At 37.7% G+C, this 16731-nt stretch overlaps 1 protein-coding gene across 1 annotated transcript; it reads left to right on the plus strand.

Moving 5' to 3' along the window:
- Positions 1-4: 4 nt before the first annotated feature.
- Positions 5-15542, plus strand: OCIAD1 (OCIA domain containing 1). Its single transcript, XM_072334019.1, has 8 exons — positions 5-164; positions 903-987; positions 2765-2818; positions 3311-3358; positions 6347-6476; positions 8839-9044; positions 10380-10529; positions 13284-15542. Exons 1-8 carry the CDS (start codon positions 114-116, stop codon positions 13319-13321), a joined length of 762 nt encoding a protein of 253 aa, XP_072190120.1. The 5' UTR covers positions 5-113; the 3' UTR covers positions 13322-15542.
- The last annotated feature ends 1189 nt before the right edge of the window (positions 15543-16731 follow it).

A 16731-nucleotide genomic window follows, 5' to 3' on the forward strand; every position in this document is an offset into this window, starting at 1 on the left:
CTCCGCATCCACTTCCGGGTCGGCCGCTGCGCCTGGCGGAGGGGCGTCAGGGAACTTCCGGTCTCAGTTGTCCCGGCGAGGCCCGCCCGGGCTCGCTCTGCCCCCGCCCCGCCATGGAGGCCGGGCAGGGTCCCGGCGGCAGGGAGCTCGGCGACCCGCCTGAGGTACGGGCGCGCGTCTGGCGGCGCTGGCCCTGGATGCTCCGGAGGCCCCGGGAGCTTGTGGGGGCCATGCAGTACTGGAGCCGCTCCCGCTAGGTGTGAGGCCGCGGCGCCTCGCGTACACGCGTGCACGGCGGTCTGGCTGCAGGCGGGCCCTGTGCGGCTTCGGTCAGGCCTTGGGGCCGCCGTACCGTGCCCTCTCGCCGGCCGTGCCCTTGAGGCCTGCTTGTTCTCGACCTTGGTACCTCGCCGCAGGCCCGGGCCTCGGCGGAACGCGCACGGGCGGTGGGAGGTGTCTCTCCCCCCAGACCCTGGCCGTAGGGGGTGCCTGTGTCGGGTACCTCACAGCTGCGGCCCGGCCGTGCTGGGTGCTGGTGAGAACATAGCGAGTCGTGGAGTTACAGCCTGAAAAATGTAAGAAAAGAGGTTCAGTGAGCTGTCCAAATTCCATAAATTGGGAGGCAGGTTTCGGAGTCCAGAGCTGCTTTTCACAAGAAAAAGGCATGGTCTGGGTTTGAGCACACACTGAAACTTCTCTCTTTTTAATCTGTTTTGTAGAAGGTTTTGGGTTTTTTTTTTCTGTGTTCTTTTTTTCACGTGACATTATAGGCAGGAAGGTGCTAGCTTCATCATAGCTGTGTTGAAGTATAGGCGCTATGAGGCCTGAAAGTCACAAGTTTTTAATTGAAGAATCCCCTTAAATCTTTTTGCTCTCTCCTTAATTGCTCTCCCCAATGAAAGAACACAGTCCCTAAGCACTATGTGCCAACAGAAGAGGAACGGAGGCTCCTCAAGGAGTGTGCTGAAGAGAGCGCCCGGTACCGAGGTGAGTTGGGTTTGATAGGATCTTCTCCCCCATTTTGACTAGGATGCACTGCATTCCCCTCCTTAATGACCTGCTGTTGGCATTCCTGCCTCTCAATGTTTTTCTGAAGGTTTCTTTCGTTCCTGAAGCACAGTAGTTTTTGTACATCACAGTGAAAACTGGGGATGGTCTCTGATTTGTTAATCTTTTGTTTAATTCCTACACCTGCATAGTTAGGGTGATTTTATGTTTGACTCCCAATTTTTGTTTGCCTGTGGCTGTTTTTTTTTATTTCTAGTTACCATTTTATGTCACATGTAGGCCCACAATGTAGTATTTGTTTCCACTATAATGTATCGCTTGTCTTTGATGTCCAGAATATTTGTGCTGGGCTCATAAATCATTTCTGAGCTCTGAAGGTTAAACTGAGTTCCCCTGCAATAAGTTCTGCTAGATTTTTTAATGTAACTTTGTTTTTTCTTTTAACTTAGATTCAAATCTAAGCTGGCTTTCTGTATCTCAGAGAACTTACAGAAGATCTGCCCTAGCATCTCTAAAGCCATAGGGTTTTAATATTCAGTGCATTGGAGGGTTATGTTCTCTTTGAAATGTTGCCTTAACTTTGCTTGTAAACCATGGAGCCCGTGCTTGTTCTTAAATGTGACATCTGGCCATGTTTACCCTAATGTTGGATTCCTAGTCTGGCTTACCTCTGTCTGAATTTGTGAAGGAAAAAGCAACAGTTTGAAGTGTGTATTGAAATAGTGTTGTAAAAGTTAAAATTCTGTTTATTTTAACGTAGGAACTTAATTAACAAATTACATGCTTCAGAACACTAAAAACTTAGTGCTCTTTACAATAAAAAAAAGATCCCCCTAGATGAAGTTAATGTAATTCAAATAGCTTTTTTGTAGCATCTATGTTTGCAGTCTTGCTTAAAATGTAATTTCGTTATGAGTTCTGATGCCATTACCTTTAGCTTTGTCAACATTCATTATTTCAGTGTTATTATATCTGGTGTGTTCTTGATACTATGAATAGTTTCAAAACAGTGTTATCTTCCAAATATTATAATTGCTTGGAAGAAGCATTCCTTTTGCTTCTTGCCATCTCCAAGTGCTTCCTGCTATCTGAAGTCATTCAGTGTGATAAAAAATGATGTAAATGGTCAAGCAAATTGTGATAGGTAGTAATGCAGTTCCGTATTCACTGGCTTCTCTGCATTTGACCCTGCCCCAAAGTTGGGTAGCGTGATCCTTAAGCTACAAAAATAACCTGTTCTGTTATTTGATTGCTGACTGACTCTTTGATTTCATTGACTCTTCTGATTATCTCATTTTAATCCCATTATTTTGCATCTCTTAGAGAGTTGGAGTTATTTAAACGATCTCATAATAAAATCAAACCTTTTGGTTACCAACAATTTTTAGAGGCACTGGCCTCTATGCAGCCATCTCTTCTAAAAGCCTGTGTATACTTTCAGGTTTGAAGTGCTGTGTTTTGATGCTGTAGCAGCTGTAGCTAGATGTCAGCACCTTGCCCCTTTCCCCCAGCTGCAACTGGCTCTTATGTTTTAGGAAGCTTGAAGTCCAAGGACAAGATGACACATTAACCAGTATTGCATAACTTGTAGCGTGTCTCAAAAGCTGGAACTGAGAATGTTTCATAGCTCTTACAGTTTGTTAATTGTGCATATAGTCATACAAATGAATTTAGTAAGACCTAGCATTTTTCATTTTATTGCATGTTTTGTTAATTACACTGAATACTGTGTTGAAGTAACTTCTCTTCTTCACAGCTTTTCCTTTGGCTGCGGCAAGCATGCTAGCTACTAGTTTCTTAATCAAAAAAGGTAAAGTGTAAATACACCTGGTTTTATTTGTACTTGCTGAGATAAAACTTTTCTGCTTAATTAAGGTGCTATAATAATTTTTACATCTACTGGTAACTAAGAGAGTTCAGACTTAAGCTCTGTGGCATGCACTTTCTGAAGCTAAAGAAGGAACAGAACTTTAAATTAAAATCAAGTTATTCCTCATTTTGTATTGCTCAACAAATACAGTATCTCTGTGGCTATGAAACAATATATTCTACTGAATGTAGTGGTACTCTGTGATATTATTAAAGAGCTAATTCTTAGGTCGTTAGAATTGTGTGGACAATCGCAGTGTTAGGTTTTCTTGCATTCTTTTGAACGTTAATTGTAAAAATGTTGTCTACTACTCTTGGTATTATGCAATAGAATTTTAATTTTATATTCATAGAACAGTTAATGTGGTTTTGTTTGGGTTTTTTTTTTCAACTTAATAACTTGTTATTAATTACATTGATCTCTCATTTTCAGGCATTCTAAGAGATAGCTCAAGATTTGCCTCCTTTACTAAAGTTGCATGTAAGTAAAAGCTGCGTACAGATTAGCTGGCATTTGTGACTTAGGTTCTGGAGTCTGTTACTCAGCTGGCTCCCATGAGACCAGCTGGCTCACTGAGTATGACTTCACTTTGTGCTTAGATCAGTAAAACTGCTTGAAGATTATGCCTACGCAATCTGATATATCTAGTGAGTAAACTTCACCTCCTGCAGTGGATTCTATCAGACAGTAACTTCTTTGCGATGTTTCTTGAAAACAGCATATAGTACTGGAAAAAAACTGTATAGTATCAAGAGGTAGAACAATTAATTATATTTGAATTTGTGCAACAGATTTAGGACAAGTTTTCCTTTTAGGCTTTCTATATAGTTGTAAGATTGGAACTGTTCTTCACAGCAGTAATATGAGAATGAAAGATAAAAGAACTGTAAACAGACATTGTATAAATTTCCTTACTTGTTTTCCTTTTCATTGTGGTCTGCTAGGGATCAGTATCTTTCTGTGATGGAGTTTAAAGAGGAATCAGAAATTAATCAGAAATAAATTCATGCTTAGGGAGGAGTGTTGCTATTGAAGCATCTTATTCAGAGTGTTACAACTGTAAAGAGCTAAGTAAAAATGCTCTTTTGACCTAGATTTGTATTTCCCTTATCTGTGTAAACTTTGCAGAAGGGAAGAAACAAACACACGCAGTAACATTTTCTTTTGCTAGTGCCTGAACTGTGTACGCTAGCATTTTGTGATGCTTCTATCAGAACCTCATTTGTGACGATATTTAATATTTGCAGTATCTGTTCAATATTTTTGCTTTGGCAAGTAGAACTTTTTTACATAGTTTAAAAGTTTGTAGGTCCAAATAATTTCTCCTAAAATATTGGAACAATATACTGCTACTGCAGTGAAGTTAGCTTGAAGGACTTTGCCAGGGTACACCCACCCCTCCCTTCCTAATTTGAAGGTCATTATTCATGTGCCTCACTTGTCCCATTCATCCTATTTTAGTGTTTCTTTTTTCCCCTGGATGTTCTGTTATACAATTATGGGAAGACAGCAATTTCTCATGAATGATTTTTGATTAACTATAATAAAAAAAATAATAAATTAGCCATTTGAATGTAATACATAACAGTAAAACAGGAACTCACCATCTTGCCAATCTGCTTAGATGCAGCCAGTTACAGCCAGTTATTATCACAGTTTACTTCAGTGGGAAGAGGGCAAAAGCCATGATTTGTAGTGAAGGAAGTGTTGTTTAGGCAGATAAATGAATGTGAGAGACCAGGGCTGCCATTTGTTTATAGCAAGTTTTACTTGCTTTTTTTGAACACTAAACAGTACAAAGATTTCCAATGGATAATAGAATTACTATTTTCCTGACACCTCCTACGCATGTGCCGCTGAAGACCATGTTCCATGTACTTAGCAGAATTAAGTTTTGAAATAGACCAGACCAACTGTTCTTGAAACTGTGGCTAGCTAAAATACTTCTAGCTTATCTTCAGCATACACTGGTGAACATATAGACTTCCATTTATAGTGAAAAGAATTTCCATAAAGTGTGTTTTGGTTGCCTTTCAGTAGGTAGCTTTGTGCAGGTTAGCAGATACAGTTTGATTACTGGACTTCTGGGGAGATGCAGTTGTGGTTTGAAAGGCTTGTGTTAAGCAGTTCTCATTCCATCCTCATTGTTTAAGTCAGATGTGGCTACTGTCTACAGGTTCTTCCTGGAAATGATTGCCATCTCCACGTGGTGTCTCATAGTTTAACTGTACGTTCCCCTTGCAGTGAAATCTGCTTGAAGGAAGCAATGCTGTTGTCATTATTTTTGTTTTCTTTTTCCCCCATGTGCTCTGAAAGAAGAACATGTGCAATTCTGAGTACTAGTGCTAGCTCATTGTCGATGTAAAACAAAATAAAACAGTTACTTTTTTCTTCTAGCATTCTAAGGGCTCTAAATTTTTCCCTCTGTGCATGTTAAGTATCTTCCACTTTCCTTCTTCTTCCAAGCAGTTAAACTCCTACACTTCTTATCAGTAAACATTTGTAAACTATGCTTTTGCGTGTGGCTTTTATTTTCCTTGGAAAACATGTTTTTTTAATCTTTTTTGGAAAATACTGGCTTTATAGCAGGGATCACAATTTCAGTATGGTAGGATAAAATCCCCTGCTATGTTGATTTCCAGGTAATATAATCTACAGTGTGAGGGTCTTGGGGAATTAATACTACTGGTAATTAATGCTTACCTGTCTTAAGGATGATTTAGTCTCTAGCCTTCATAGTTAGAACATACTCCTTGCATATAAAGGCATCTGTCCTCTTCTACAGATAACAGAGATTCTTTTGATTGCCACCGAATTCTGCTCCTCTGTGCACACTCATAAACCTGAAGGACCAACTGATGGAAATCAGCAGCTTTAATTCCAGAAAAAACTACTGTGATCATTTAGGCTTGTATCCTGCCTAGCAGATAAAATATCCCATGCGCTAAATTGAAAGCATTTGCCTTAAGATTGCAAGAGTTCCACCAATTCAGTTGTATAACTAGTTTAATACTAGAGCCTAGTACAAAATATTGTAGATTTCTCTTCATGCTTTTCAAGGTCTATCCATTGCAATGGATTGAATTCTTAGAATATTTTATCTTTGTTTACTCCTGACCATTTTATCATCTTTGATAGTTAATTGTTGTTTTTGGAGCTTGGGAAAAGCTTATTAGAATTCTTTGTCATCTTTCATTCATTAATTGTTATCTGAAATCACTTGATGCTCATGTCATGTTTAAGTCATTGCCATATGTATTTGTTTAGCTCTGCCATTTGTTTCTGGTGCCCTTTGTCTGCAAAAGTAGTAAAGAGATTATTAATGTATTTTTTTTTTATTTCAGATTTTCAACTGCTTTTATTCTCTTATTCAAGATGTATAATTCATTTGGAATTATTTATTTTAAAACTATGTTGAATGATATTATTCAGCATATAAAAACATCTTTTTTTCTTCTTTTGTTAAAGTTGCTGGAACGTGTGGATACCTGGCTGGAAAGATATCCTACTTGCCAATCTGTAGCGAGAAATTTAAGAAGCTGAAGGACTCCCCAATAGGAGACGTTCTGCGACAGGCTCAGAGACACAGTTCACATTCGTAAGAACTTAATTCTCTTCTAAATGTAACACTTTTTTTTTCTAGGATAAGACATTTTAAAGACCGAAGAGATCAAGGCTACATTGGCAGCTTTCAAAGATATGCCCTCCCTCTTTCCCTTTCTGCCCCTTTCTACCACTTTCTGGAAGCTGTATCGTCCGTATCAATTGACCAGCTATAAAAACACACATTTTGAACTCAACACATAAAATACGTTACTTTGACAAATAGAAAAATAAACATTTTACTTATGAAAATGTATTCCTTGTAAATTAAGATATGTTGTTTTCCTGTGGAATTTACTTTGTAGTAGTGTGACATCTAAAGTCGCCCTCCCCAGTTGAGAAGTAAACTAAGTTAACTGAAATAAAATAGTGTTACCTTCTGGAAGCTTTTCTCATAGTTTAGTTTGATTTAAGTAGGAAGAGGGTGGAAATGATTTCAGTGTTTATCAAAGGAAAGAGCTCAGTAAACAATATCAGTGCAGGAAGAAGCATGGTGGTCAAACTTGCGGCTGTTTGTTTAAATCCTTTACATCTGTAACAGAGTTATGCTGTGCATATGAGAAACTCATCAAGTTCTTAAAACTATTTCCTGTTTTGTTCCAGAATGTTTTCTACATCAAGTGTTTTTTAATTACAAATTACTTTTGGAATGTCTCACTTAAACCCTTGAATTAAAATCAAGAGAGCAGTCTTTGGATAGGGTAACCCTGCTGCTTCTCTATGTGAAGATTTGTCAGATGCTTATGTAGGACTTGATTAAATTCTGGATTACTTTATCAATTTATATTTATCGTTTTTTTCCTTCAAGGTTTAACTTTATTCTGAATGTTTTTATTTCCGATGAGTTTTAGTAATGGCCCCTTAGTACATCTACTGTATAAACTCAGCTGGACTCTCTCTCCCACCACTCCACAGTTTTTAGTAAGACCTTATCATGACCATTCGCTCTGCTCGCTCCATGTGAGCAATCATCTGCTGCATTGTTATGTCTCTCAATCTTTTAATAGTCCTTTCTCTGGTATCTATTTTATGTGTTATGTGGTACTATTTTTTCTTTCCCTCATGAACAATGAGTTTAAATTCATTTAAATTACATTGTCATCCACGTATACTGGCTTTTAAAGCCAGTGACAGAAATCATTGCACTCTTATTTGTGGCCATTACACATCTGCCCATTAATGTGTAATTCTCGTTTGCAGTTAAGGAGTAGGGAGCTAAAGGATTACATCATTCTTTAATGTTGTGTTTGCAAATACTTTAAAGATATAATGGAAAAAAAAACGGCTTAGCTCTGTATGTTTATGGAATGTGCTACGTGAGAACAAAACAAACATTAACTGCAAATCGAAGTTAAATATACAGATGAGCAAAACTTTAAAGAAAAAAATGAACAAAGAAAGACTAGTGGCACCAAGAGGATGGCATTCTTGATGAAGGTGACACATTACTATGAAGTGATTTATCAGGCCGTTCTGAGTACAATCATAGAATCACCAAGGTTGGAAAAGACCTAAAAGATCATCCAGTCCAACCGTTCATATATTACCAATAGTTAAACCATGTCCCTCAACACAACATCCAATGGCTCCTTGAACACCCCCAGGGTCAGTGACTCCACCACCTCCCTGGGCTGTCCATTCCAGTGCCTGACCACCCTTTCCGAGAAGTAATCTTTCCTAATGTCCAGCCTGAATCTTCCCTGCTGCAGCTTGAAACCATTCCAGTAGGTAGCATCAGGCATCAGTTTCAGGAGTATTTTTTATATGATCTTTTTTTTTTTTAAGAGGAAATTCATTAATGTTTCTTCTGAAATTTAATTCAACAGCTCAGGAAACTACTGTAGTTTTGTTTCCCCAAGACAGGTCTTAGTTCTCCTTTTCTTTTGTTCTGTGTTACTGATCAATTGTAGCACTTGTAATAATAAAGGCTTTTTAATTGCAAATTCTTCCTAAAAGATCTTTAGAAATAACTGTTGTTCCCATGTTATAGCTTGTTACACGGACACACCCTGTACTGTTTGTGTCTGTTGTGTTTTTTTCTGTCTGAAGAGTCCCTGAGGGAAAGGATTGTCGTTTCTGTGTTTTAAAGTGCAAAATACTTTCTCTTTTGTCTTCTGATGTGGGGATTTGGGGCTATGAGTTAGGTTTTTGGGAAGAATCAAAGAGTGTTGGGGAAGGGCACCTATTTGTTTTTGCAGTATTTAAAAAGAATAACTTTTTTTAAGGCAGTTCAGTTAATTTTGTTGAAAACTAAGCTAAACCGTTAAACAGGGTAAGTTCTTGAGTTGCACAGAGTGTCACTCATATAGTTTCATTTTAGCTTTCGCTATTTAATGTTTATTTGTATTATTTTTCAGCTACTCCAGTCGAAAATCTGAATTTTCAGATATGCCTTCTCAGTCATTTACTGAATCTTCTCCAAAAGCTGGATTCCCACTGACTTCTGGCTATTCAGATGATTATAGTTCCACAGATAGAGCCCTCTCTAGTTATGAACCCGTTCCATTCAGTGCTTCCCTGAATGAATCTTCACCTACAGGAATTACCGATTATAATGTTCAAGGTGGGATGTCTTAATATTTAGCAATTTGTAGTACTCTTGCCTTTCTCTTAACTCTCTCAGTAAAATTAATTTCACCCCATGAAATCATATATGGCATAATAGTGTTTTTCAGTGAAACACCTTGAAGTTCCTAGAATTGTTTTGAGACAGAAGTTAAATACATGTATTATTTTCTAGCTCCAAGCTAAATGCAGATGGTTTTTTCATTTTGTAGCTCTAATTGCAAGTAAATGAATTTGCAAGGCCTAATCTCTTAGGAAACTTGACCTACAAAATAGGTGTTCTGATTTGAAATTCTTTTTGTTTAAAATTAAGATGAATGTGCCAACGTTTTTGTTGCACTAGATAAGCCATAGTTTCTACCATTTATCTGCTAGCCTTTCAGAATGAAATAATTTTCACTAGTGATGGTACTTTAACTGTATATTGCTAATTCCATGACTTAAAATAGTTTTTTCTTAAGTCTTTAAAGTGAGAAGTCTTTAAATTCTCTGAGAACTGAATGTAGGTTGTGTTCTCTCATGTGACAGCTGATTTTCTCATGAAGAAGTAAAAAGGTTTTAAAGTACTGTTCTGTGCAGCTGTTCGTGTCAGTCCAGTATGGACTGTGCGCTCTGCTATTGCAGGGGAAACACTATTCTGAAGACTGGCCTCTGTGGTACACAAAGGAGTCTGTTGCTATTCAGTGCAGAGTTGCATATTTTGAATTGGTTTGGATTCTTAATTTCTTGATGGAAAATGTTTTGTTTCACACATAAAACAAGAATACCCTTTTGTGCAACTCACTTTTATATAACTAAAAGTTTTGGATGTTGTTGTGTCAAGGGACTTATTATAAGACTTCATCAGAAATATCAATGATTTGTAAAGCCTTAATCATAGAACCAAGATTCTGCATTACAAATGTAAATTGAAGTGTATAACTAGTGACGTATGATGGTTGTGGTCCTCATCCTTTGATAGGAGAATTTAAAAGCCTTCCTACAAACACTTTAGATTAATCTAGATTTCTTTTCAGAAATTACAAATGTATCAAATGTATGTTGAGCATTAATATCATATAAAGTGACCAGAACTCTTTTATCTATCAGGTACCACGTGCTTGTTAGGCTTTCCATTGGGTAAAATTATAAAGATAAGTAGATCTAAACTGGTTAGACAAAATGAAAAGGATAAAAGGACCACATACATTCTCAATTGCATTTAGAATTGCAGCTGTCACGCTCGTTTTTGTTTGAGATTGTGCTGTAATTAACTGGTGCTCTGTAAGAGGTTGTAGACAAGTTTAGTTGTGTGATGCCATTTCTGGTATTTGTGTGTCTGTTGTGTTTATAGAAACTCCTCCGATTCCAGAAGAAAGTCGTAAAAAAAAAAGTGTCACATATGAGGAATTAAGGAATAAACACAGAGAGACATATGAAGTCATGGCACCACGGAAGGCAGAAACTCCAGGCAAATTTCCCCAGGAAAGACCAGTTAAGGAAGGTACTGTGCTGATTTACTACAATATGTGATAAATTCGAACAGTAGCAATAATTTTAAAGATAGTTACCAATCCAAAGCTTAATTCTGCCTGCCCTTCAAGCAACTTACAGTTGCAGTGTCTCCAGGTGTGTGATATGCAATGGGGTCTTACCAGAAATACCCATCTTCCAATAGTGAATAATAATTCTTCTTCCCTAGTTGTATTGGTTGGTGCTGGACTCTGAAAATCTCATATTTTTTTGAATTTTCTTTATTTTTTAATACGTTGAGCAATGTCTTTCAACAGAGAATTCTCTGAACTCTGAGCTTTACTGAAGAGTTCTAGCTGTGGAAGGGGGTGTGTGTTTCAGATAGCATTGTTCTCAAAGAATAGAGTACAGTGGATGGTTTTGGAGTGGGGGGTATTTATGAATTGTTTCTTGTGGAGTTAGTGCATTTCTATAGTGGTATTGTTTCTAGAGATTCATTATTCTACATTAAAATGCAAAGGAAGGAAACAGTGTTTAGCAACAATATCGAGATTTGTTTCATGAGAAACAAAACTATGCAACAAAGTAAGAATGCAGAGCTCTGAAGAATAAGACTGCAGTCGACTTTCTGACTTGAACAGTTGTTTTTAAAAGGGGACATCAGTAGCAGTTCATATTTACCTGCTCTAGGACTGTATTATTTAGTGTGACAGCTGTGGAAAAAGATATCAGTATAAGTGTTTTACCAGACTGCTGGACTTTTAAGCTATAATCATTTGGTTTTGTATGCAGCAAAACCTAATATCTACTCAATGGCAATGCAGAAAGATTTGTAAGAATAGTTGTCTCCTATTGGGCATATTAGGTTGTAATAAATATATAAAAAAGTATATAAATGCAAAAAAAAGATCTGAAGCAGTAATAGTAAGCTTTACAACAGTGTTGTTTAGGAATGTCAGTCTACTATATAATTGTGAGATACTTTTTCCAGATCGTTTGCCTTTGGAAGAACCTTCACGGTCTTGAAATAAAGCTTAAAATTAGAATTATTGGGTACAGACTTAAATATATCATTAAGAGAATAACAGTTTAGGGTTTTTTTTTCCTTTATCACATAACTCGGTCAAATAAAACATTGAAGTTGTAGTTTCAGATTGTAAATTCAATCAGCTGACACTGTCAGTTGATTTACAGAACATTTATTTTCAAGGTATTTCTTCACAAACAGAAAACCACTGGAAACATCACTTAAGATTTCAAGTAGCATTCTGCAAACCTTGCCATACTGCGTGGCAAATCTTATGGCTACAAATGAGAATGCATTCATTATTGTAGTTTTAGTTATTTGGGATCTCTTATAATAAAATATTCATCAACAGCATTGTATTCGGTTAGATTTGTGTTCTGCTTGATGGGTATAGTCAGGCTTTGAGACTAGAAGTACACTGAGCAACACTTGAGATTTGTATATAAACTTCGAGTACCTTCTTTCCACTGTTAGGCAAAAAATAAGTAAGAAGGGAGTACAAAAATTGAGAAATTATTTGTAAGTGGAGGTGCATTTAAACCTACAGTTAAGGGATTCTGATGTTGTGGGCTTAAATCTGTTACAGCTCCTTGTGCCATATGGGACATGTTACTTGTTATGTACATCCTCTGTGCATCCTGATTCGTTACCCCTTTGTTCATCTCCTGTCTCTGAATCCAGATCCAGACTGGCAATAGGAGACAGAGGTTTCTGTCTAATGTAGCAAGGACAGAAGAGGAAATTAACTGTACTTAAACCACTTATAAGCAGTCTCTAGTTTCCGTCTGCTGGTGCCTTTTCCCTTTGTTATAACAGTGTGAATTTGTGTAGCTGCACAGTGAATTGGACTGGACCATTACAGTCAACAACTAAACGCAACCTGCTAAGCTACTGCGGTGAAAAGAACTGGAAATTAGTTGGAGGCAGCTTCTCGTGTGCCTCACCTGCAGTATCAATCTGCTTAAAACAGATCTGTCAGTGCATGATCCTAAGTTTACTGTCTTCTCATTGGAACAAGGACAGTACACTGGTCTGTTCCACTGCTTCTACTGTAGATAGGCAATAATAACTAGGTTTAATAACTAAACTGCAATTCAATTTATAAAAGAGTGTCTAACTAGCATCAGCATTCCTTCTGTATCATATAGATCCATCTCTGTGCTGGCAGCGATGGCAATCAGTTACAGACACTTTCCAGTTCACTTTCAGGAGAGCATCTTTTCACTTTCCATTTTTCAGTTATGCACAATTTATCAGAGTACATTCTTAAAGACCAGCAGCCTGTATTTTTCCTCTCTGACTCACTTATACACTAAAGGAAGCTGCTAAATAATAATGGCTGAGTGGTTTCCTAGTAGGGAGTGCTAATTTCAGTTTATTTGTGTTTTGAACTATCCTGAATCCATCCAATTGTGCACGTAACTACATTATTTAGCCACATATTTCTCGAAACATTCCTTGCCTGTTTCCTCCAATTGTTTTCGTCTCGTCCACATGTTGCGTTTGTTTCCAAGTAATTACAAGTTCTGTAGGGCAGGAATGAGCACGGTAGGCCTCTGGACTGAGGATAAATTTGTTAAAGAATAACGAATGAACTCTTCTCCCCATTTATTCCAAAGTATCTTCAATTGGGCGTCTGTTGTGCTGTGGTGCTTTCCCCACTCAACACTTTCAATGGGAACGCACCGTACCTTTTGACACTGTGTAATTTTTGCACTTTAACTAATAACGTGGTTACTGTTTCTTTCTCTTCTTCAGTTAAAGTAAATAAATATGGAGATACCTGGGATGAATAAGAACTGAATGAAGAACTGAAGAAAATTCTCTTCGGTCAGCTCAGTTGAGTTTCATCTGTATTAGTCACGGATGCTGGCACGCTTGGTGTGTTCTGCCAATCAAAGATATTAACAAATTAGGAGAAAATCTTGACTTGCCAGAAGATGTAAAAGAATATATTTAGGCTTAATGGCATTTTTATTTTGCATAAATGGTGAGCCAGGCTGCTGTGAGATGTCATGATTGTAAACCATTTGTGCTATTATTTAAGAACGAAGAAGGTAACTAGCAATAACTAATATAAATGTATCAGAAAGGGTAAAATGTATGTAAATAAAAGCAATTGCTTGTATTGGGATGGGAAAAATGTCAAAAATCTTCTGAAATCTTCAAGATTTGCATTAAAAGGTACCTGTAGAAATAACCTCTCGCGTTCTTTTGCTTGAAAATGATGTGCTGGAAACATTTTATCATTCTTAATAATGTTTGGAGTAATACTGAACTATATTTGGAGAAGAAAGGCTGAGGAACCTAGCCAAATACATGAGTAAGCATACTGAATTGGACTTCCCCTTTTTCAAATGTGTTTCAGGGTGACAGCGGTGTATTTGGACTGTTGTTCTGCCTTGCACATGTTGCACATTTAAGTGGAAGGCTAAACAAGACAGACTGGTAAAACATGTAAATGGTATCTTGAGTGTTAGAGTTAATTCTTGTGCATTCAATCTTTTCCACTTGTGAGTGTCATTCCAAACAACAACAAAAGCTTGAATTCTGAGCAATGGAGCAGTTCAGCTACCTGTCAGAACTGAGCTACACTGGCAAAACTACTGGAAAGTGTCTTCTAATGTACACGCCATCTGCTCTGCCTCAATCAAAATACTAGTATGTTATCTTCTGTCCATCTGAACTCTCTCATTTTCTGCTGTGCTGTTTAATCTCACAGCATTGTGTTTCTTTGGCAACAGGTGAGCAAAAGCCATGGTGAAGTTAATAGTGTAAAGCCTTCCTGACGTCTTTATTAGAAATGAAAAATAGCCTACTAAATAGAAAATTATTGAGGATTTCATTGATTTAGTGGACTAACAGCAGAACAACATGAATGAGAAGATTGTTTTGGTAAGAGCCATCAGCTGGAATGAGGGAAAAAATGAGGAAAAGATGAGAATATACTTTCAGAGAGAAATTCTATTTATAATCATCAAAATGTGATGTTGCTTTCAGATAAACTGATCATTATTAGAGAAAAAATTAAACAGTGTGCTAATCAGATAAGCTTGAAGATGGATCAGACATGTAACTTACAGAGTATTGTCAGTTCCATTGCTGTTTCATTTTTGCAGTTTGTTGTGAGCTGTTCCAAAGCTGGTAGAGATTTGTCTTGGAAATATGAAATTTCTGAGTTGTGAGTTAAAAAGTAACAGGGACAGAATATTTAGTTGTTGAAACAAGAGCTGGTTAGAGGAAATGCGTTTTCACTTGAAAGAGTGAGTATTTTGGACAAATGAAAAGCCTCCAAGTGAGAAAACCTATGAGCAGACTTAGGGCATTGAGGGGGGAAAACACTGCAACACTGGATGATGCAGCTCTTGAATAAGAAGTCAACAACAAGAACAAAAAATATTTGTGTCGTCTTATTTTGGAGTAGTACTGTATTTTCTTAAGTAGAAGATAAAAGGACAGTGTAACTTCTGTTGCGTGTCTCAGGAATCTTAACGCCTGCTTACACGACTAGATGTTTGTGTAAGGGGGTGGCCCTCTCAGGCACTGACTATATGAGTAAGCGCAGATACCTCATCAGTGTGGCCGTTCCACTGCAAAGTGAGACTCCCTCTAGCTCTCACCAACTGTAATGTTTGGAGAGTACTCTTATTGCTGATGACTGACTACTAGCAGTTGATGCAACGATCAGAAGCCCTTGCTCTAAAACTGGGACTTAGTCTTGCCTTAAATTAATATTTCAGGTGGGCAAATTCAGCATTTTACATGAATTGTATAAGATTTCTTTCCTTAGCAAAGAAAATAAAAAGCATGTATAATTAACGTTGATTTAAAGGCCGACTGTGCTTTATGTAACATTGTATGTACATGAGATTTCTAAATGGAACTTAAGGTTCTCATTCTGCTGCATGTGGTTAGGAGGAACAAATTGAGATTACTGTAAAAACAATTCCAGGTTCTTTGTTTTCTCTTGAGGATTTATTTGGTTTAGTAAGCATTGAATACAAGAGTTTTCACAATCATAGATGGTAACTTGATTGGCTATTGCAAACCCCCATTTTGTCATTGTAGGGTCACTTTCAGTTTGCTTTTTGGTGTACATTGAACACCCGGACAGCTGTAGAAATTGAATCTTATCCCTTCCTTTCTTCTGCAGTTCTTCTATTAATTACCACAGTTTCAGTGCTCTCTTCCACTCTCATCACTTCATATCAGCTGCCCAGTTACCTGTATTTATACAGCACCCGCAGTACGAATAAATGTATGCAGTCTGTCTAATTAAAAATAGTGTGAGAAATGCAGGATGGATCCTCTTGCTTAATGTTTAAACACATTTCCTGCTAATACAAAGCATATTCTATCTTAATTCATTAACCATCCCCCTGTTTCACTTGAATATAAATCCCTCAGTATTCAGAAATCGCAGTAAGAATTTCACCTGATATTACCCCTTAGGGTTCCCCCTGGCTGCACTTTCAATCTGACCTAACAACAAAGATGATGGCATTACAAGAGAGTTGAATTTGTCCTATGGGCCGTTGTTCATTAATCAACTCTATTCAAGATCACTGTAAAGCTAATGGTTTTCTTTTATTGTTTGAATTTACATTACAAAGTAACTGTTGTACCCTATGGCAAACATCAGCAAATCAGTCTGAATGCTTCCTTAGGATCACATAAAAAAGCTTCAAAGTAACTGCTCTCACATCTCCTATAACTCTTAAAAAGAAGCGGTTGCATGGCCAGTTTAAAGGATCCACCAGCATTATCCAAAATCCAGTTGTTACTGATGTGCCTGAGCACAGGGAGAGCATTGGGTAAATGTTCCTCAGCTCTTTTGCAGCCCATAACACTCTACCAAAACCCTGGTCCTGGTCTCTGCTCAAGTCAAGGGATGCCTTCATAAACTGAAGTACAAACATAGAGTTTTTAGGAGTTTGTTCCTATTAAAGTTGTTTGGAATATATCTACATTGAAGATTAACACATAAATGAGAAGTAATCTGGTTTGCCTCTTGAAAGCTAAAGTAGATCTGCGGACAGAACAGAACACACAAAATTTCCTGCCTACTTGGGATTCAAGAGGGAATGCCGACTTGTCCACTATTTGTTGGAAGCCAAGGACCTGCTTGTCTTGCCCCTGCTGGGCTGACAGCAAGTAGCTCAGTTGGCCTCTGCTCACAGCTCTGACATGCAGCCAGCTCAGCCCT

Source organism: Excalfactoria chinensis, chromosome 4, assembly GCF_039878825.1.
Source record: "Excalfactoria chinensis isolate bCotChi1 chromosome 4, bCotChi1.hap2, whole genome shotgun sequence".
Lineage (NCBI taxonomy): Eukaryota > Metazoa > Chordata > Aves > Galliformes > Phasianidae > Excalfactoria > Excalfactoria chinensis.

Coding starts and splice junctions, on each gene's coding strand:
- OCIAD1 (XM_072334019.1), top strand. CDS start 114: ATGGAGGCCGGGCAGGGTCCCGGCGGCAGGGAGCTCGGCGACCCGCCT. Junction 3,359..6,346: donor CTCCTTTACTAAAGTTGCAT/GTAAGTAAAAGC, acceptor CTTTTGTTAAAG/TTGCTGGAACGTGTGGATAC. Junction 9,045..10,379: donor TACCGATTATAATGTTCAAG/GTGGGATGTCTT, acceptor TTGTGTTTATAG/AAACTCCTCCGATTCCAGAA.